The sequence below is a fragment of the Vipera berus genome (genome assembly GCF_964194415.1).
Source record: "Vipera berus genome assembly, chromosome: 9".
NCBI lineage: Eukaryota > Metazoa > Chordata > Lepidosauria > Squamata > Viperidae > Vipera > Vipera berus.
The window spans coordinates 18,807,273-18,830,055 of NC_138212.1; the positions used below are offsets into that span (position 1 = coordinate 18,807,273).

At 40.3% G+C, this 22,783-nt stretch overlaps 1 protein-coding gene across 1 annotated transcript in view; it reads left to right on the top strand.

Moving 5' to 3' along the window:
• Nucleotides 1-22,783, top strand: part of CSMD2 (CUB and Sushi multiple domains 2) — a gene marked incomplete at both ends in the record, with an annotated part of 651,882 nt that overhangs the window by 229,077 nt on the left and 400,022 nt on the right. The window contains one exon of the mRNA XM_081334380.1: nucleotides 881-1,088. Within this exon, the coding sequence (XP_081190506.1) occupies nucleotides 881-1,088 (208 nt within the window). The remainder of the gene's footprint in view (nucleotides 1-880; nucleotides 1,089-22,783) is intronic.

Consider the following 22,783-nt stretch of genomic DNA (forward strand, 5'->3'; position numbering starts at 1 on the left):
ATTATTTTTCCCAGAACAACATTTGGAACAGAAATGGGGACAAATTTCAAAGTAATCAGGAAAAGAAAAAATGAATTGAATGAAGCTATGAGAAGCTTTTACCAATAGTTACATATATCTGTCCCAGTTATATAGTATCTATATTATTTAACTTATTTGGTTTATTATATTTATATACCACCAAATGGAATTGGGTCAATGTCACTGAATTGTTCATGGTGAAATAAAATTGCGATAAAATAAAATGCAGTTCAAATATACTGTACTTGCTGGCTGCTTCTGAGCCAAACATCTTCTGGACTATGAAATTTGAAGGGGGGAAAAGTCAGCCATCCCCATATTGTTGGCAAGACTCAGGAAACAAGAACACTATAAATGTCATTAACATCTATTTAAGCTACTTTGGAATAAATAGAAAATTTGCAACCTAGAATAGGAATTTCCCAATTTCAGTTTTAGACAGTCTCTTGGAAGCATTTATCCACAGACCTCTCAGCACGTCAGCACCCTTTCCTAAAACAGGCATTCAACTGACTTACCTCCAACTTCCTCACAATCTTATTTTGACTCATGCCAGTTTTGAATCAGATGGGATACCATCATCCATATATCTCTTGAAAAGACCATCATGTCCAGAGTGTGACATATGATATAAGCCAAGTTTTCTCATTTGACTCAAGAAGAAATGGGTTCTGTGTTATGTTTCCTCCCTTAGATTGCTCCAGTATACTAACTTCCATGATGGTTTTGACAGAAAGGCCTTGAAAATGTTTTGTATGTTGACCAAGTTGGGTCAGGGAGAATGTTGTCTCAGAAGCCTTGAGTTCAGGTTGACATTTGTTACTTTTGGCTGAAGTAACCTTTCTTGTTTTGTTTTCAGCTGATGATGCCTGTGGTGGGACACTTCGAGGGCAGAGTGGAATAATTTCAACCCCTCATTATCCTTTGGAGTACAACAACAATGCTGACTGCACATGGACAATTTTAGCAGAGCCGGGAGACACCATAGCTCTGGTTTTCTCAGATTTCCAATTGGAGGATGAATATGACTTTTTAGAGGTCACTGGAACAGAGGGATCCTCTTTATGGTAAGCAACTGCTTTGCTTTTCTAGATCAATATGGATCATCTGTACCCTTTGGTACTATATCTTGCAAGTGTTGGCTTGCAACTGATCAGAGCTGCCTAAATAAAGAACAGTAGGGAATGATAACATCTTTAAAATGTTTCATTAACATTCAGTGAAATTGCCACCCTTCATCCCAGAAACAGGATTTTTTTTCTTCACCATCTGTCTGTCTGTCTTGTCTGTCTACCTATCTACCTATCTACTTATCTATCTAGATTCTGCAATGAAGTTATTACAATTTTTAACTCATGCAAGAAATAAAATAAACTGTCATGAATATAAAAGTCTATAATTGGGGGGGGGTTGGCATAATACATGTGACTATCATAAAATTAATTTCTATTTTTTAATGACTGCCGTAGTGAAGTTTTTGGAGCTGGAGGGAATTCCATTGCCGTTGAGCAAATCAACTGTTTTGATTATTTTATAACTACCCAGAGTCTCTGAAAGCATATAAACTTAATAAATTCTTATTGTTACTGTTCTGGCTATGGCCTTTTGCCTCCATTTTGATTTAATGGTGTTAGTTGAAAGACACCAGTACTGCCTTCATGTTAAAGAGAACCCATAGGTGGTCTTCTTCTATTTCAAAATAAGATCTATCAGCAATGGTGAAGTCATGAAACATTTCTAGCTGGGTGGTTTGTATTGATTTGATACTGTTCGGAGAATTGTGTTATTAAAACATAAAGAAATGTAAATGAACTTTTGAAGGAAAACTCACACTAGACAATTCTAATCCCTGTTTCAGGGAAGAAAGATAAAAAAAGAACAGCGGTGTCTGTGATGAATTTATCTTGCTTCCACAGTGTGTTCTGCTTTTCTTAACTCCATTTTGGTTTTGGTTGGTTGGTTGAGTATTTTTTAATTTTTATTTAAGGCAGAGATGTGTTTTTTAAAAAGCTATCAATGGACAAATAATTACTGCAATTATACAATTACTAACCTTATTTTGAGTGTTAAAAGTTTCCAAGCAGAGCAGAAGTTATAAGAATTATACATTTTTGAGCTTGATGTCAAAATCTCCACTATATTATTATTTATAAATGTTTAAAAAGAAAAACACCCCTAGATAATAAAGCTAAATATCTGATTTCTGATTCCCCTCTTCTTTGTACTCCAACCAATTTTCAGTTTATTTATTTTTATTTATTTTATTATATTTGTATACCGCCCTTCTCCCGAAAAGTTTCCTTTTGTGTAAACACAAAAGTTTCTTTTTGTGTAAACATTAGAAACCATCCTCCTTGTATTTACCTTGCTGCATAATATAAGTTGGTTACTTAATATCTAACCGTTAATTCCCGATTGTTATGTAAGCCATAATTGTCTGGGATCACATTAATCCATATATCATACTTGCAAAGAATAGTGACTTAGTTGACATATAATTAAGTAAAATCCCCTCACTACTCAAATTATATTGTGGTTTAATGTGTGAATTTAGAGAGAGAGAGAGAAGTAAAATGGGCAGTGAGAATAATGATGGGATCCCTTTAATCAATTATTTTGGCCAGATCTTCCCCTTATCCTAGACCACGGGTCGGCAACCCGCGGCTCCGGAGCCGCATGCGGCTCTTTGAGCCGCCTCCTGCGGCTCCCAGCCGCCCGGTGCGCACGCACCTCTTCGAACAGGCAGTGGTGCGCGCGCACCTCTCCAAATGGAGAGTGGCACTGCCCGTTCCGAGAGGTGTGCGCGCACCTTTCCGAAGGGCGGAGGTGCGCGCGCACCTCTCCAAGCTGCCGCCGTCCCGTCCGGAGACCTGCCGCGTTCACGGCAGCTGTGCGAACGGGATGGCGGCGGTTTGGAGAGTGCGCGCACACCTCTCCCAAGCCGCCGCCGTCCGGAGACCTGCCGAGGTTTGGGGAGGTGCGCTCCGGGGAAAAGGCCGGGAGAGGAGGGGGTCCGGGATGGGGGGGAGGGATGGGGTGGGGGAGAAGGAGGCTTCCCGGGCTGGGGGGGGAAAGCAGAAGCGAGGGATCAGGACTCCTCCCGCTTGGCTGCTGCCGCCGCCGCCGCTCCTACAGCCGCCACCGCCTGCTCTCTCGGCTGGTTGCTTTCCGCTTCTCTCACCTGCCCTGCCCCCAGCCTGCCCTCCTTCCTGCCTTCCTCCCCTCCGCCTCGCCTTCCCTGCTCCCGCGTTTTCCCTCTCCCCGCCTCGGATTCGGGGTGATTCCCCGGGAGAGGGCGATGGGATTCCGGCGAGCTTTCAAGCCTTCTCGGCGGTCTCCGGCACGGCTCAGGAAGCGTTTCTGCGCCGCCCGGCCAGAGCCTTTGCCTCCTTCCCTCCCCCAAGCAAGGCGTCCTTTTTCAAGTTGCAAAACCAAGCGGGGAGAAGCGGGCTGTCGGGAAAAACATTCAGGAGGGTCACCCTGGAGAGGAGAGAGAGCGGGAGCGGGAGGAGGAGGAGGGAAAGGAGGAAGAGGAGGTGATCGACTCGCCTGACCCAGTCCGGGCCGGCCAGCCCCATAACGTCCGAGCTCGCACCGCGGGTGGAGAGGCAGGAAGCCGAGAGGAAGAAGACCGCCAGGAAGCTGCCTCTGCAGCCGCCGCCGCCTCCTCCTCCTCCGCCGCCGCTGTCTCTGTCGCCGCCGCTGCTAGGAAGGTTGCCGGTGCTGCGGCCGCCTCCGCCGCCGCCACTGCCTCCTCCGCCACTGGGGCCCGACCGGGGGTGTCGCCGCTGGATCGCGCTCGTCCCCGCCGCGAGTCTGGGAATGGAGGGAGGCCGGCGAGGAAGCGGCCGAGGCGCAGCTGCCGCTCAGGGCGCGCGGGTGTCCGGGGGCCAGGTCCAAGGCAGCGCCGCGGAGTCAGCCATTCAGGAGAAAGCGGCAGCTTTGCAGACGGACCGCGGCAGCTTTCGCAACAAGCGGGGCCGCTGCCTGTTCGCGCGGAGGTACGGAGACCTCCCCAAACGTCGGCAGGTTTGGGGAGGTGCATGCGCACCTCTCGGAATGGGTAGCGGCCCCGCTTGTTGCGAAAGCTGCCGTGGCCCGTCTGCAAAGCTGCCGCTTTCGGCAGCTTTGCAGACGGGCCGTCGCTGTCATGCAACCGGGAACCGGTTCCATCACACATAAAAAAAAAAGGGAACCGCGCGCGTCTGCGCATGCACAAGAAACGTTTTTTGCGCATGCGTGTGCATGGACGCACGCACGCGGCTCCCACTTTTTTTTATGTGTGATGGAACCGGTTCCCAGTGGCTCTTTTCCTTTTTCGGGTTGCCGACCCCTGTCCTAGACCTAGACTCTTTCTTTATCAAGCCTTCTATTTAGACTTCTGCCATTGTAGGAACTTCTGTTGAAGATGGAATGCAAGTTCACCAAATACAAAATTATCTATGCTGGTGGTGTGGTTAGCATTTTGTCATCTTTTTATCTCATTCTCTCTTTCTCTTTCGCTCTTTGATTACCCTCTTATAATTCACTGTTGCTGAGAAATACCTTGAATCAAAAAGGCACAGCCATTCACGCAAGAATCTTGAAATGACCTAGGCTCCATCTGCTTAGGTAAAGGTAAAGGTTCCCCCGCACATGTGTGCAAGTCGTTTCCGACTCTAGGGGCCGGTGCTCATCTCCATTTCAAAGCTGAAGAGCCAGCGCTTGTCCGAGGACGTCTCCGTGGTCATGTGGCCGGCATGACTAGACGCCAAAGGCGCACGGAACGCTGTTACCTTCCCACCGTAGTGGTCCCTATTTTTCTACTTGCATTTTTACGTGCTTTCGAACTGCTAGGTTGGCAGAAGCTGGGACGAGTAACAGGCGCTCACTCTGCTACGCGGCACTCGGGATTCGACCCGCCAAACTGCCGACCTTCTGATCGACAAGCTCATCGTCCTAGCCCACTGAGCCACCGCGTCCCCTTCCATCTGCTTAGTATAGCATAAATCAATCTCTTTCTTTAATTATACTTTCATTGCTTTTTTGTGACAAAACATTCTCAGGAGTGAAAAAAACATATTTCATGTTTGGGGTATAGGTGCCCTCAGCTTGCCCAGCCTCCAAAGGCAGAATGAAACTAATAATGCTGCTTAAATTGTAATTCTTGGATGGTTTGTTTCTACTCTCTTGGCAATGTGTTAGTTCCACCTTGAAAATATTATCTGTGTTTTTCTTTCTCTGCTCAGTAGAATTTTAATGCATAGGAGTTGCTTTTGGAATTTCTTTCCAAAGACAATTTCAGTGAAATTCTAATGGATGGCACATAGGGAATTTACATTTACCTAGTTACCAGGTCAACAAGCAGTGTGAACGAATCCCCTCTTTTATGTAGTATAAACATCACTCCAACACTTGTAGCCTACCTGGATTCCCACAATTCCTTAAAATCAAGAAAAAATGTTAGAGCCTTTCAGAGTCAAGAAAAGACATTAGTCTCCACAGTTATAGAAAGATATATAACAATGAAATAATCTGAAAAGCATCTCCCAAAGGAAGCATGGTGAGAATCAACTAGAAAAGCAGAAACCTCTGTTTCAGGAGAACATGTCCAGTTGTTCAGGTTTCTGCTTTTCTTTTCTTATTTTTTAATTTTTTTATTGAATATACAGTTAAAAACACAGAAAACACAGTGGACATGATACAACTTCCCTGGCTTAAACAATACTATTAGTATTACCTTGTGAAAAGAAAAAGAAAAAAGGTCTCTTTAAAGTAAAGGTAAAGGTTCCCCCGCACATGCGTGCTAGTCGTTTCCGACTCTAGGGGCCGGTGCTCATCTCCGTTTCAAAGCCGAAGAGCCAGCGCTTGTCCAAGGACATCTCCGTGGTCATGTGGCCGGCATGACTAGATGCCAAAGGCACACGGAACGCTGTTACCTTCCCACCGGAGTGGTCCCTATATTTCTACTTGCATTTTTACGTGCTTTCGAACTGCTAGGTTGGCAGAAGCTGGGACGAGTAACAGGCGCTCACTCTGTTACGCGGCACTCGGGATTCGACCCGCCAAACTGCCGACCTTCTGATCGACAAGCTCAGCGTCCTAACCCACTGAGCCACCGCGTCCCTTAAGGTCTCTTTACAGTATAACAAAATATACATATAGAATCTGTGAACTCTCTAGTAAACATTCTTTCCATCGTGTACATTATAGTTAAATAACTTTCAATTCTATCTTATGGAGAATACTGGTGTAAAGATTTCTAAGCTATCGACTTATCAATCAACATTTCCACTTTTCTTGTTGATTCTCACCATGCTTCCTTTCTGAAAAATTGCCAGCCAGATTTTGACCCAATTTAGTTTATATCTTTGCTTTCAATGTTGTTTGATGGTGTTCCGTATAGAATGCCACAATGATTGTGAAAGTGATTTTATCAAAAGCAACCAGACAAAGCTGAACTAGAGAGTTCTAAAACCAAGGAGAGAGCATTCAGATGTTTCTCAGAATGTTTGCACTATCTCCTAGAACTCATGAGTTCAGACAGAACTTATAGAACAAGAACTGATTTGTATTATGGATGTGATTTATTTCCAGGACACTGTGTTCTTGACTGCCATGCTGAAATCATAGGTAGCTATTTTGAGAAGAGATGGACTTTAGAAAAGTTGAAATTCAGGATTTTTCTAATTCGCACATTTGGGCCTAAACTTGACAAAGGCACAACACCTAGCCCCCCAAAAAAATGTTATATGAACATGGTCAGGATGCCCATCTGCTTTAGATCCTGTCCTGGTCATCTTCTCATGCCTGCACCTGAATATAATTTCCATTGGATCTGCTAGAATGTGAAGTGGCTATGCTCACACACATGGAGACAGCTGCAGACAATTTTCAAAGCATCAGCAGGAGACTTGTAAGGAACACGGGTACTATAATGCTTTGGAAAGAGGTGCTTCATTCATGCAAATGTGCTTTGTGCAGCATCTCTTTAGAAGGCTTTGTGCATACCTGCTATATTCTGTGATTACACAGAAATCATTCTGGATTTCCAAAACCTTTATAGGCCTTCCATATCAGCAGGAGCCAGGATTGTTCAAAGACCTAAAAAAAAACCCACAAAAAACTCTTTATTCAAGAACTCCAACCTCCTCTGCCCCAGGCTCATTTCAAAGGGTTGGAAATTCTGAGAGTTGCAGCTTCAATACATCTGAAATGTGTCAGGTTAAGGAAGTCTGATCCAGCATGAAAGCACACGGATCCTTGGATTTTCAGTTTTAAGCATGACAGATGTTGATGTGGGCATACCGCTCACAGCGGTAGATAAAATGTAGCTGTACAAATAATATGTTTATATTGAGGGCCTGAAAGAGCAGGAATCACTCTTTTTTCAATCAGGTTTTGATTCCCCGTTATGTCACCTGTAAGTGACTTTCACCCACCGGAGGTTAACCAACTATTAACAGGGCGAGGAAAAGCTATTTTTATGCTTGACGCCATCTCAGGAAGGGGGAAGGATGCCAACATTGATCCAAGAAGAGACGTTGCTGCTAAGTGTTAAATTAAAACGTGATACATTTATTATGGTTTTGCTACCATCAGAATAAAAGACATGCTTATGTTATACTTGCCTGACAATATGTTAGGGGGAAAACGCAGTCCGAATTATTGCAACCCTATTAACTCTATTAAACTGGAAAGCTGACAGCCCAGGTTTGAGAGCCCAGCACTGTCCCCTTTCTGCCCCAGGTCCTGTCCACCTAGCGTTTCAAAAGCATTGCAAATGCAAGTAGATTAATAAGTACCACTTCAATGGGAAGGTAACAGAATTCCATGTGCCCTTCCATATAGCCACGCTAGCCACATGACCGTGGAAAATGTTTTCGGACAAGACTGGCTCCCTCAGTCAAGACACAGAGATGAGCACTGCATCCAGATTCAGTCACAGCTTGTCCCATACAGTATTAACCTTGTGAACTCTAAAGCTACTTCCTCCCGTTATGTATTGAGGATGGACAGTGATTAATATTTACATGTTACTTATATGTAAGGCTGTAGGTCTGTACTTATGTTGTATATAGTACATTTTAAATGTCTGTTATGTATGTGTACACTTGAGAGCAAGCAACTAAATTTCATTTTTAATGTGCGCCATTGTGCCCACAGGGAAAAAAAATAACAATAAAGTTTATCTAATCTAATCTAGAGTTGGACACAACTGGACAAGGAAAACTTATTTTATTAAATTGTGACACCTGACATTGAACGTGCCCCTAATTGTATAATGTTTCCAAGGCTCACGCAAAAATTAGATGTCACGTTATTCATTTATTATTATTTTCATTAAGATATGGATTTTATTAGCATACATTCATATTTTATGGTGCAGTGACTTTCATGTAAGCTGGCTCAGTTTGGATGTTCTGGCAGATTTGAGCTTCCCATTTTTCAGGCTTCACTTCTCTTGATGAAATGAAAGCTGTGGCTGTCGGGGGAAGCAGATTGCTCCAGTCTGTTCTGTTGATCTCCTTCCCAGGGCATACTCTGAACAAAAGCTGCCACTATCTGCCATGCATTTCTTTCCGTCTTTGGTGAATTTCTCACTACTTTTTAAGACAGCGATTTCCTGAAGTATGTTAAATTATAATCTCTTCCTCTTCTATTTAAATTTTCTAAGCGATAAATTATTTTTTTCAATAAATACACAAAGATGTGCTTTTGACTTGAAACCACTCTTTGACACAATTCACAGGGATGCACTCTGGGTAAATCCAGTTATTAGATATTTCTACTTATTTTATTCAAAGATAATAAGTACACATAGAACCCAGATGGGTTCGCATAACGCAGTTCTACCTTTTAAAGGGATTGATTGCTTGCCCCCCCTCCAGTTACGTCTTGACTTAATTTGACCACTCTCCCCTCTGTGTCTTGTCTTTTACTTTCTCCAACTGATTAACAAGCATATATCAATACTTTTATTTACTGCTGATACAAATAGGTTTTTTTTTTACCTAATATCCCATTTAAAGTAAGCCTTAAAGACAACAGATTATTTATTTATTTATTTTATTTTATTTTATTTTAATCCCATTTATATCCCGCCCTTCTCCGAAGACTCAGGGCGGCTTACAATTTAAGCACAAACCAATGTGCTTAGCAATACATTATTTTGTTATCACAAAATGAAAACAATAGAGGTTACTGAAAGGGGAAAAAAATCCACAGTAACCAATCAGTCAACACTAAATTAAATGAATTAAAACCTGCAAATAGCTGGGAGACATTTTTGCTGTGAGAAGCTCCTGGAGGCACAACAACATATATTACGGATTCTGTCCAGAGAAGTATATTGGCCATTCTTTTATGGCTTTGGCTTTAAAGCTATTTCAGGTGTGAGTTATGGCTCAACTACTGTGTGCCTTTATATACACACAGAGGAATACACACAATAATGTTAAACTATTACAAAGGCCGTTGTTTATATTTCTAAGAATATTTTAGCTGGACATGAATACAGCTTCACAAATGAAAGCAGGTTCATATAAAAACAAGATAAAGCCCTAGATCTCGATTTATTTTAAATTGTGGCTCAAGTTATTGGTATACTTTTTCCCCATATAGTTCTTTGATTTTCCAATACAACTTTTGGGGCAAAACAATGAAGGAAAAACTGTGTGATTTAGAGACTGCGATACAGCCTGGGATGCTAAAGCTAAGGAAATCCTCGATCAGCGAATAATTTGATTTTTATATTGAAAAATTATATAAATATGTTATCTAATTGCAATACATCAAATAGCTTTAGGGACACTTTACTGCAGTTAGATACTATACTATTACAGAAAAAAGGGGTTTATGTGTGCATATTTTAAAGTTCTTCCATCTTGGACAACAGATTCAAAAATATGTCTGATCACGTGATATCAATCAGATTGGATCAATAGTTCTTGTATTATTGCAGTGTCTGTGTTACTGAGACTTGTGGGTAGAAGGTGTCCTTCCTTTCTGAGGAAGAAAAGTCTCCTGGAGGAACCAAAATAACACAATAAAGATATTTTTATTAGATCGGTGCTTCCCCCGCCCCCTTGGGAAAAAAAGGAAAAGAAAAAAAAATGAAGAAATGTGTACTTGGTGCATACATAGGCATTCTGTAAAAACTGCCTGTTGTTTTATTCCTGTTTGTTAATTGATCAATGAACCAAAAATATGCATATTCTAAAATGCTAAAGAAAACAAACATAGGTGTCAGGACCCACCCCAAACCACGTCTTAGGAAGACAAAACTCTTGGAGCCAAATCTAGTCCAAAAAGAAATCTTTACTATGACATGCTTGGTTGTAGGAATAAGACAGGACTTAATATTGTTCCACGAACTAACCCCTTATAAAGAGTTCCCGGTTTAACCCCCCCCCCTTAACCCCATTTGGTCAGTCCCCCATCATTTACCTCGTATCATCCCTCTCGTGGGAAAAAGGAACTTAGGACCTTTTATGTTTATTGCTCCCTTCCGTGACACAAGCCAGATGCTAGCCCCCCCCTTCTGTTTCCCCAGTTCAAAAGGCTTCTCTTTTCCTTTGAAATGCCTAATACCAGTTCAATACACATCCATTTCCTCCTCTTCGGGAGATAGCAGAATCCATGGAATAATGTTTTAAACATACATTTATGAATATGATAAAGATATTTTTATTAGATCGGTGCTTCCCCCGCCCCCTTGGGGAAAAAAGAAAAAGAAAAATACAAAACGAAGAAATGTGTACTTGGTGCATACATAGGCATTCTGTAAAATCCGCCTGTTGTTTTATTCCTGTTTGTTAATTGATCAATGAACCAAAAATATGCATATGCTAAAATGCTAAAGAAAACAAACATAGGTCTCAAGCAGGGGAGAATCAATATAGAAATCAGACAAATTGTTTATATAAAAGCAAGATATGAAATTATTATTATTATTTGGAATAATATGGATGTTCGGCATACCTGAATCCATTAATTCTATTATTTCAGGCCTATCTTCTGTCCTTTCTTATATTAGGGAACCAAAATGCCTTTCTCCAGTTCTTCAACTTTGGTTGCTACCTGTGAACACAACATTTGTTCCAATGAGAGAAAATCTCCACAAGGATCTTTTTCTGGGTTTCAAATGTGTCACTAATTGGATAGTTACAAAAGAGATTGTTGGAGTCAAATCTGGAATATTCTCTATATCAAAATTTGAGTTTATTCTGTTCCTAGGATTGCAGTGTGGTAGAAGAGAATAATCTACGGCTACCATCTCCGAGGCCATTATTTATTGGTCTCCAAAAACACAGTTAATCCTTTAAGCACAATTAGTCACAATTAGTCCCCACGATATTTTTATTCTTCTGCAAGAGCTCCTTATATTGCTGAGCTTTATAATTAGCAGTTGTTTGCTACAATACAGCCCTGCTTGAGCTTTACTGAGAAAAAAACTTTCTTGTGGTAAATGTCATTCCCTCTACAAATATTTTTCCTTCCTTCCTTCCTTCCTTCCTTCCTTCCTTCCTTCCTTCCTTCCTTCCTTCCTTCCTTCCTTCCTTCCTTCCTTCCTTCCTTCCTTCCTTCCTTCCTTCCTATAAAGAGTTTTGTTTCCACATAGGATATCAGATCCATAAATAGCCTAAAATAATGTATGCCATCACTTCTTTCTTCTTCCTTCTCCGTTCCTTAACCTGAAATTCTATTCCTGTTCATATTGAATAGGGTTTATATTTATTTAGCTTGGCTGCTTTGCTCACTTTCCTAATTATATTTTGGGGAATGAAAACAAAAACAAAAACACGGGTCTGGAATCATCTTAAGGAATAACCAGTCTGTTTCAGTATAAGTCAGTTTTCTGTAACCTGATCTGTTCAGGTATGCTAGCTGATAATTCCCATAGCTTTTAGCCAATCCCAATCTTTATTACCATATTGGTAGAGTATCAGAATCTTTGCTGTGTTTGTTGTGTCAAACTTGCAGGCTTAGCTTCTGGAATCTGAGAATAGATGGCAGATGGTTTCTAATAGGCCTGTGAAGATCTTCAAAGAAGAGAGTTTTCATCACAATACTTCTTCTAATCATTGCAACAGTTGCAGTAGATCATTTCAATTAAATAACAGATTTCAGTTATCAATTGCCCCTATCTTGAGTCAACTTTGGGAGGTGAACTGTCCTGTGAATTTGCTTATGACTGATCTACAGTGATGTATTTATAGGCCATTTGTGTGTGGCGGCGGGGGGGGGGAATGCTTGCCTCCATTAACTGCAATGGAACACCCTTCATTTTTTAAAAATTCCATTTATATCTCCGAAGACTCAGGGCGGCTTACAAGCTTAGCAGTAGCCTTCATTCTATGTATATGCCTGATTATTAGGGCTTTCACACACACCCCAAGCGGCATTATTACAAAGTCAGCTTATTGCCCCCAACAATCTGGGTCCTCATTTTACCTACCTTGGAAGGATGGAAGGCTGAGTCAACCTTGAGCCTGGTGGGACTCGAACCTGCACTAATTGCAGGCAGCTGGTGTTACCTAAGGAGGCATCAGCCCACTGCTCCACCAAGGCTCTTTTCCACCAATGATTCCACTGTTTGGGGAGGAAACAATGCAGTGATGCATTTACCATTCCTATGGGAAATTCCATCCCAGAACCTGACTAGAACTAGTAGTCCTCGACTTACAATAGTTCATTTAGTGGCCATTCAAAGTTACAATGGCACTGGGGAAAATAATTATGACCGTTTTTCACACTTACGACAACTGCAGCATCTCCATGGTCACGTGATCAAAATTTGGATGCTTGGCAACTGAGTCATATTTATGAAGGTTGCAGAATCACGGCGTCATGTGATCCCCTTTTGCGACCTTCTGACAGGCAAAGTCAATGGGGAAGCCAGATTCACTTAACAACCATGCTAGTAAGAAGCAGTCTCTTCTTGAAAACCTTCAGTGGTGGAGCACCTTCTGAAGGCAAGCTGTTCCATTGGTTAATTGTTTTCACTGTTAGGAAGTTTCTCCTTAATTCTAGGTGGCTTCTCTCTTTGGTGAGTTTCTATCTGTTGTTTCTTGTCTCAGCTTTTGGTACTTTGGAAAATAAGTTGAGTCCCTCTTCTTTGTGGCAGCCCCTCAAATCCTGGAAAATACTGCTATCGTATCACTCCTAGTCCTTCTTTTCTCTAGACTAGCCATACCCAATCCTGCAACCATTCTTCATATGTTTTTGTCTGCAGGCCTTTAATCATCTTAGTTGCCCTTTGCACTTTTTCAAAAGTCTCAACATCTTTTTTGTAATGTGGTGACCAAAACTGGATGCAACGTTCCAGGTAAAATGCATATGTATACATACAAACGTAAAATACTGTATGGTGTCTGCATTCCCTCTTTCACATAATGTTTGTTAAAAAAATAGGAGCTGAACCAAGAAACTTATAAGGGGAAACTTTTACAAGTAGTGCTTCTCAAAGTTCGTGCTTGTCTTTCTAGCTGAAAGTTGAGTCTCTCAGTCTGTAAAGTGCTAATCTGGAAATCTCTCTCATTAGCTTTTTGCTAATGAGAGAGTTAATGATTCTTTCCTCTGGTCCAAGATAGAGTACCATTGATATACCAGATGAAACTGCATGAAGATCCTCTTGGCCATAAATATCACCTGCTCATTGAGCAGGAGTTATGAATCCAGAAAGATCCTCACATTTGGTGGCAGCTTCCAACAGAGCAGTGCCACCCTATTCAATGATGGACAATCCTAGCATCAGAAAAACCTTGCACCTGTATCCCCTTGGTCTTGTCAGGCTGAGCTTAAGCCTGTTGCTCCCCTTCAGATGTGAACATACAGGAACATATTTTCAGTAACATCATTTGATTGAGCAGGGGTTAAGATATACAGTTGAGTATCACAATGTACTGAGAAAACCTGATGCCATGTCAACAAGTGGCTTAATGTAGATGTTCAAAAGCAGAGGTGAAAGTTTCGAACTCTGGGACACTTTGCAAAACAGAAGCTTTGGACTCTGCCCATTTGTCAACCTTGCCGTGGAAAAAAGAGAGTGACCACCGCAATTCTAGATTGCCCATTTCAAAATTCAATAGCCAATTAAGAAAATGGACATGATTTGTGGTATTAAAAGCTGCTGACAGATCAAGAAGAACCAGAATGGTCATACTACTTCCATCAAAGCTTCACTAGAGGTCATCAACAAGTGTAATTGTTGCTGTCTCTCTAAACTGCTATAGCTGGAAATTTGACTGAAATGGATTTAGATAATCCAATAACTCCAGGATTCTCTGGAACTGTAGTCCAAATACCTTCTTCATAACCTTACACCAAAAGAAAAGGCTGCAGGCTGAATGAAAATTGTCAGAATCACTAGATCCAGCAATGGCTTAAAGCAGATCCATTAAATTTATCTGCCGGATGTCTATAATATAGACATGATATGCTCTCCAAATTCCAAATTGTCCATTATTGCAAAGATGTTGGAAGTTCCTTATGCACAAATATACTTCTGGACTAAATGCTTTAAAAGCAAAATATATCAAAGTTATGCATAGACAAAATTAAGTACAAGAAAGAAATCAGAACTACAAGTAGAAATGTTTTGCCTTCAAAGTACACCTGCCTGTATATTTTACCAGTTCAGACTAAAGCATTATGTTATCAGTGTAATTTTCTTTATAAACATTTTGAAACCCAGTCAGAGGTCTACTACACTAAAGAAACTTCTTAAACATCTGTACACAAACAGGATATCTGAAAATATAACATAAGATATATGTCTTTGCTTTTTGATCTGGTAGAGATGTAGAATTTCTGCAAGGCAGTTGCCATTTTGTACTTCTCTTAGTACAGGCCCCATTAGATGTGAAAAGTATGTTACTATGACATTTGAATAAGAATGAAGATTAGGACTACCCAGGGCACACCCACAACAATTAAAGTTTTGTCTACTGAACCTTCTTTGAAATATCTAAAGTGTTTAACATTGGCAAAATCTACTTAACTGTGGAGTCCTTGATGCTCTCTGAGCTTGGTTATTTGCTTGCATGTGTTTCATTAACCTGAGTAGGTAATATCATAAGAGATAGTGAGTGTGGTCTTTGCTTCCTGTTTCGCTACCAATATTAGTGGAGATGTAGTTTTTTTTTCCCCTTCAATTCCTTGATTAGGATATTGGTTTCTGCTTGATTGCTTGTCTGGTATTAATTCCTACTTATCTGGATATTGGCTGCTGGAAAAGTGTGTTCTGATCTCTTTGTTTCTTCTCTTAGCTTTTTTATTTTGAATGGTCTGTAAATATGATTTATCTCTATGTGTCTATTGATGGCTGATGGCAAACTTTGAAGAATTCTCTAGAGTTCTTGTATTTACCTGGTCTAGGATGCTTATAGATTCTCAGTGGGAACTATGGTTAAGTCTTTCCATGTGTTGTAACACTAGGGAATTGTAACTGTGTCTAACTTAAGCAATAAAAAATGTCCATTCTTACTATACCTGCCTCATCTCCTTCTCCCTCTTAATCCTCACTTGACTTCATCACACCTGGTAAATCTGACAGCAATGCCTCCTTCTGACAATAAAAAATAAACCTGTGTGGCAATAGTAAATAATCTTTACACTGACTAAAGAATTTCCATGGCATAAATAAGAATTCTAAGAAATGTGTGTTAATCATAAACTGTGCCATATTTATACACACTATAGAAAGTGTTTCATCCCTTTTCATGTTGGTGGCTGTCACTGCATGTTCTCAACAAAAATTATATTGCTCTTGTCTCCGATGGAAATGAAAATATTGTGAATATTTTATTTCTCTCTTTAAAACCCAAATCATGTTAGCACTTCATGACTTATGCTTAAATCTTAAGAATGCATAGGAACATCATGATGCTTTTTCTATACTGGTTGTCTAGGACAAACGTGTTCAAGATATACTACTATTAATAATGGAAATAAATATAGAACAATTAAGACAATTGACTGCCACTTTGCTGATCAACCAAGTTACAAAAACTGGTTTACTACTAGTATTCATGTAACATTCTGGTTTATGTTAAGCACTGTTTGACTAGACCCTATGTTATTGTGAATCACATCTTTGTAACCTAATCCCTGGGCCCCCAAAGCCATCTGCAATCAGTTTTTATTGGGACACTTTTATCATAGTCAAGATCTTTTCATATGAGGAGTGGGTTTATGCCAATTCAACTGCATTTATTATGATGAAGCTTCTACATTTGCTGCTCATAACATGCATAATCTCACTTTTAAAAGAATGGTCTTCCTATCCTAAATATTTCCCAGTCCTTTCATTGGTGTACGTGATAATTCAGTAATTTGACTGGCTTTGCATATTATGTTAATCTATGGTTTATTTGGTTATGTTCAGATATATCATGTATAGTTAGTTTGACATAGTGCTAGGATAAGAGGTTCATTTACAACAATTGGTCAAATGTAAGCAAATCCTTTAAATGGGTTAGTATAACATTTATAAAAATTTTGAAGAGCAAGGTTGATGTTGAATCAATTTCATGGCCAGTCCTCCTAGCCTCTTTAAATGACCTTGTTTGAATCAGCCATAAGAACCTTTGTTAAATTGTATTTAAATCCAAGATCTAGGAAATCTCTTTCAACTACATCCCATTGCCCCGAAATTGAGTCATAATATACTGTACATTCTAATTCTCTGTTTAAATATCAAATATAATTTTATTACTTTGAAGAAGTATATTCACATTTTATACACATTCTATATCTTTAAATAAAAGAACACAATTAGATGCTAAAGCTGGTGACTAGTTCTCTGAAATAGTCTATTATTTCTTCTTCCATAGCCCTGGCTGTGCTATTTTTACAATCTCTTCTTTTGCAGGGAAGAATTATGATCTGGCAGAGACCTTGGTTTGCTCAAAGAATGTTAATCCCCTACCATTGTCAGGTCTTTTCTTTAGGTACAGCGTACATTTTATTGAAAATAAGGTTAAAAGCAAAGGAAAAGTAGTATAGTTTGCATACCAACTTCTTTCCCCCCAACAGAACAAAACCAGAGAACAAAGCTTGGCTGGATATTTAACAGCTGCCCTTCAAATAACATTTCTTAGTTAAATCCAGTTCCTGCGAATGTTTATGCAGGTGGCAATATGAAGGCAAATTGGGCATCTTAACAGAATAATAGTTTAAGGGACCTTGGAGGTCTTCTAGTCCAAACCCCTCCTCAGGCAGGAAACCCTATACCATTTCAGACAAATGGTTGTCCAATCTCTTCTTAGAAACTTCCAGGCAAGTGTTCCATTGAACACTGATTCCACTGTTCTATCTATCAATCTTAAGTTGCAATTTTTTTTTAAAAAAATTACTATTTAGATGACAGCCAGATTCAACATTTTTGTATATTTTTGCTTTCATTGTTCGGATTTTAGCAGCTCTGCTATTGCAATCCTCAGTGAAGTCAGAGGTTGGTCCTAAATTACCATGATGGCCAAATCTGAGACCCTTTAGATTGTCTCAGTTTATGCAGAAACCATAAAACTGTGGGGGGCGAGGTGGGGTGGGGTTGGACAATTCCCATTACAATCAATGTGTTGGAAATTACTTAAGACTAAGGGTGTACAAAATTTGTACTGTCCTGGTCCCAAAATGTTCTTTTTCTCCATATCCAGAACATTCCAATGCATTTCCTAGTCTAGAGGCTCCTATCCTGAAATAGTTCAATAATAATTTGAAATGATTCATACCTGGAATACCTAAAGCAGCTGGTAGAAAAGTACAGTGGAATGCTCTATTTTGCACAGAACTCCTAAGCCTGGCCTAACTTTCCAGAAGCAATCAGGCAGAAAGGTTGGCTAGGCTTTGGACAGTGGTGGGCTTCAGCCAGTTTGCACTAGTTCAGCAGAACCGGTAGCCAAATTTTGCTGAATTTGGAGAACTGACTGAATACACACTATTTCCGGAAGTCTGTTCTAGGCCTCGGAGGCCTGGAGGAAGGCCTAGAATGGCCCACCGGAAGTGCAGGGATGCCACTTTTGGAAGTCTGTTCTAGGCCTTGGAGGCCCGGGCCTGCATCCACACAGAGAACCGGTTGTTCATGTATTTGAATCCCACCACTGGCTTTGGATGTAGTGCAGCTCTTGGTGCCATGTAAGATTGCAGGAAATATTTTCAATGGATCTGAGAGTGATTTCAGGTAATAGAAAATTGACATTTCTTCATTCTGACTCCCACCATTGCCTAGGATTTAGCTAGATGTATACACTTGAGTAAATTTAATTTAATTTAATTTAATTTAATTAGATTTATATACCGCCCTTTCCCGAAGGACTCAGGGCGGTTTACAGGGAATTTAAAATCAACAATACAAAATACAAAAGTTAAAAAACAATTTAAAAAGATTAAATTATCCCTTAAAATGAAAACACCAGTTAAAAATTCTCAGCCTGGGCCGGTGAGCTCAAAGAGCCAGGTCTTTCCTTTTTATCCTTGACCTTGAACAAATCCTTATTTGAATATAGATAATATGAATTTTAGTCTAGAAATACTAGCATTGTTCATTTTTACCCTTTCTACATTCTTTTATTCTTATATTCTGGAAAGTGTGCTTGTAATTTTTTTCCCATGTGATACCACATGCTAACTACGTCCTTCCCACTTCTAGCTAAACTTAAGTTTGCTTGTTTGTTTTTAGGTAGGAATCTCTCAGATACCATAGTTGCTGAATACAGTTCAACAATTCAGAGACAGTGCCTCTAAATATATGCAGTGTCCTATTGCCTTAATATACAAAAAAAAACCTATCAGGAAAAAAAATAGCATTCATAAAGAGGGCAAATCAGTTTTCAAAGGCAACATTCAATCCTGAATGCCAACATGATCAGTCTTTTGACAGAGAGTAGAGCATAGACACCTATCATCGATATAAAATTGTAAATCTGACTGGCACTATATTTTCAGAGAGAGTTGCCTGTTTCACCTGAGCAATGGGTACTATCTCTAATTCGTGTCAGGAGCAGTGAAGTGGTTCTGGGCTGAAAGGATTAGCTGATGAAATCACCGTTGACTGGGGATGCCCAGTTGGGGGCTAATTTCATGTCCCCATTAAGTTGCCCACCAAAGTGGTATCTCTCTACTCACAGTCAGCCCCTTTTGAACTGATGGGTTGGCAGAAGCTGGAGTGAATGATGGGAGCTCACCCCATCAGTAATCAGGTCTTGAACGTGAGCCTGCTGATCATTCGCCCAGGATCCTAACCATGTAAGCCACTGTGCTCCTTAGGAATGGGTAGAAATGAAAGTTTAATGAAAGGGTTAACAATATTTCTAGAACCAGTTTGGCCTAGTGGTTAAGGCATCAGGTTAGAAAGCAAGAGACTATGAATTCATGCCTTAGCCATGAAAGCCAGCTGGCTGAACTTGAACTAGTTCTCTCAGCCCACCTCATCTAACAAGGTTGTTGTGGGGCAAATAGGAGGAAGGTGTGTTGGATATGTTTGCTGCCTTGTAAAAATAACAAAGGCAGAATATAAAATAAATAAATTTCCGGTAAATCAGATCGCTGTCTTTTTTTCAAAACCAGTTGTAATAAGATGAGAAGCTTCATTGTTTCCTTCTTCCAAGAAACAGAACAAAAACACCCCAATGCACAAAGATATTTTTCTTCTATCATTACAGCAGTCTTCTCCCCAATTCTTTTGTCTTGTTTGGTTTCTTTGTTTTTTAGCCTTAGCAAGATCCCAGTTGCTAGGAGGGATGGGGAGAAGAGAAAAGCATGCAGAAGCACAGGCTCAAAAGCAAATTAAGGGGTGGAGATTTTTTTTTCCCCTCATTAGTCAATCAGTTGGTTTACAGAGTAAACTCTTTCATTTTTTCCCGCTGGAAGTGGAATGAACCTGCACAAACCTGTTATATTTCCAAAGAAATAATGTCACAGTGAGGGATGGAGATTCAGGCAGCAGTGAAGAAATCATACTTCTGGTGGAAGGAATCTAACAGAGAGCAGAATCAGAGAGACAGAACACAATAGTATTATCTTTTGCAATATGTCATGGGGGAAAAAGGGGGGGGGAGAGGCAGAAGAAGAGAAGCCATTTGGACTGAGAGGAACCAATATGCATCTTGAAGTCTATATTAATGGAAGAGAATATTTGTAGCTCAAGGTTGAATTGTGCAGGCCTTGGTGCTCTCTGATCTTGGTTGTTTTCTTGCAGACATTTTATTACCAAATTAGTTGGTGTTCATGAAGTTAGCCCAGAAGACATGATGAAAATTCCTTAATTTCACAATGTATGGACAAACTCAACCATAGTTTCAACGGAGAAACTGTAAGCATCCTAGACCAAGCCAAGTCTAACGATTCCTGGAAGCTTGATACTCAGAGAAATCAGCCACTGACAGGCACATAGAGGTAAACATCATTTACATACCATTCAAAAGTGGCAATCAAAAAGCCAAAAAAGGAAACAAAAAGACCTTCTCACCAGTAATCAGCACCCAGATGAGCAGAGATTAACACCAAAATTAACAGTAGACCAACAAAATAAAGAATGCACCAATCAAGGGAACCACCAACAGATAAACAAACAGTAAACAACAGCCTAATCAAGGAAACACCAGGACTATTCCCACCTAGATTGACAAGCCAGGCCACTAGTATAAAATGAGTGCAAACCCCACTCTCTTCTAGCACTGATGATGTTACCTAGATTGGTAATTAAACGTCTGCAAGAAAATAAGCAAGCTCACAGAGCACCAAGGACTCCACAGTCTATATTAAGTTGCCCTGGCAGCAGAATTTTATTATCTCAATGGAACTGTTTCGCTCAAGAGCCACCATCAGTGATCCAGTTATTATTCAGGGTCTGTTGAAATATTGTGGTTGCTGAAAGCACTTTATGAAGTTATCTTGCATATCTTTAACATTTTTTCTCTCAAAATCCCAGCTTTTTTAAAATGATTGCTAAATTCTGCACTGCAAAACACCCTATTTCAGAAATTAAAGCTATTTTATGTTCACTCATTGCTAGATCACTGGTTCAATTGGTATAGAATCCACCTGAAGTCCCTCAAACCCATGTTTTAATCTAAACCCTAAAATCCAGTTTCATTGTTCAGGTCAATGTTATGCTTTCCTCTTGATTAGATTCTTAGTATAACATCCTTATTCTCATTTTTATATGACTGGAGGGTGCCTTTCGTATTTGTGAGTGAGCCATCTGTCTCTTCTCTCTTTTGCCTCAGTTTCAACCCCCCACTAGGAGCAAGGCAGTTAAGAAAGAGTTTGCACCAAATTACAGCAAATTATACTTCTGACCTCTTATGGTTTGTTTCATTGAATAAAGCATAATCAGTTTGTATGTGTCACATACATTCATATGTTTAATACTACTTGCAAGTTAGTAGGGTGCTTTTCATAAATATTTAGCTCTCCTCTCACTCTTGAATCCTTCAAAATATTAAACAAAAACTTATCTAGTAGTTTCAAAATCTTTTTATCATCTAGTTTTCCCTTCTTGATTAAAAATAATCATATAATGCCTTTCTAACCTTCTCCCCATGGAGCTAAGAAAGTATTATAGGGAAAAATTTATTTATGGGGGAAACAGTGTGAAAGTGAGGGATTAGAGTAAAGCCTACATATGTGATATCCACGGATGTCATCTCCTTGAAATCCATAAATGGTATTCACAGAATCTCTATATTAAATAAAATCAATTTAGGAAACTGTGAAGATGTCATGAGACTTCATTCTTGATTATTCGCAAGTGACAACACATAGGATCTCAGGTGAGATTCCCAAAATACTGAGATTGTGAAATAATGGGCATCTTGGAAAGACTGATAAACAGTAGATTAAAAATGGACGATTTATCACCACAAACCTAAATAATTTAATCCATACCATTTGGTACTTCTAGGAATGGATCTAATTGTCTTGTCTGTTTTTGGCCTGGACAGAGATGAGCCAGCATTTTAGAGAGAGCTTTATTCTGCATGGAACAGAAAACATACCTAAAGATTGGGGAGAAAAGATAAAAATTGTAAAGAATAGGAAAAATCAGTCCACGTTTTACTGTTTCCTTTTAATTTAATTTAATTTAATTTAATAATTTGATTTCTATACCGCCCTTCTCCCAAAGGACTCAGGGCGGTGAACAGGGCAATACACAATAAAAATCAGATACAAAAATTAAAAAACCATTAAAAACCAATTAAACATCATGCCCATAAAAACAATACATATTAAGTTAAAAACTAATTTTAAAAACCCAACCCCACCCCGTCAGACCAGGCCAGCTTGTTCGAAAAAGAATGTTTTAAGATCGCGCCGGAAGGAGCGAAGGTCGGGGGCCGTCCGGAGCTCAACCGGTAAGCTGTTCCAAAGGTCTGGCGTGCCCACAGAGAACGCTCTCCCCCTGGGGGTCACCAATCAGCATTCTTTGATCGGCGGCACCCTGAGGAGGCCCTCTCTGTGGGAGCGCACTGGACGGAGGGACGTTGACGCCGGTCGCAGGTGTTGCCGTAGGTAATCCGGACCCATGCCATGAAGGGCTTTGTACATCATAACTAACACCTTGAACCTCACCCGGAGAGCAACCGGTAGCCAATGCAGCTCGCGGAGCAGAGGTGTAACATGGGAGTATCGGGAAACTCCCAAGACGACTCGCGCGGCTGCATTCTGCACCAGCTGGAGTCTCCGGGTGGACCTCAAGGGCAGCCCCATGTAGAGAGCATTACAGTAGTCTAGACGAGAGGTCACGAGCGCATGAGTGACTGTGCGCAAGGCATCC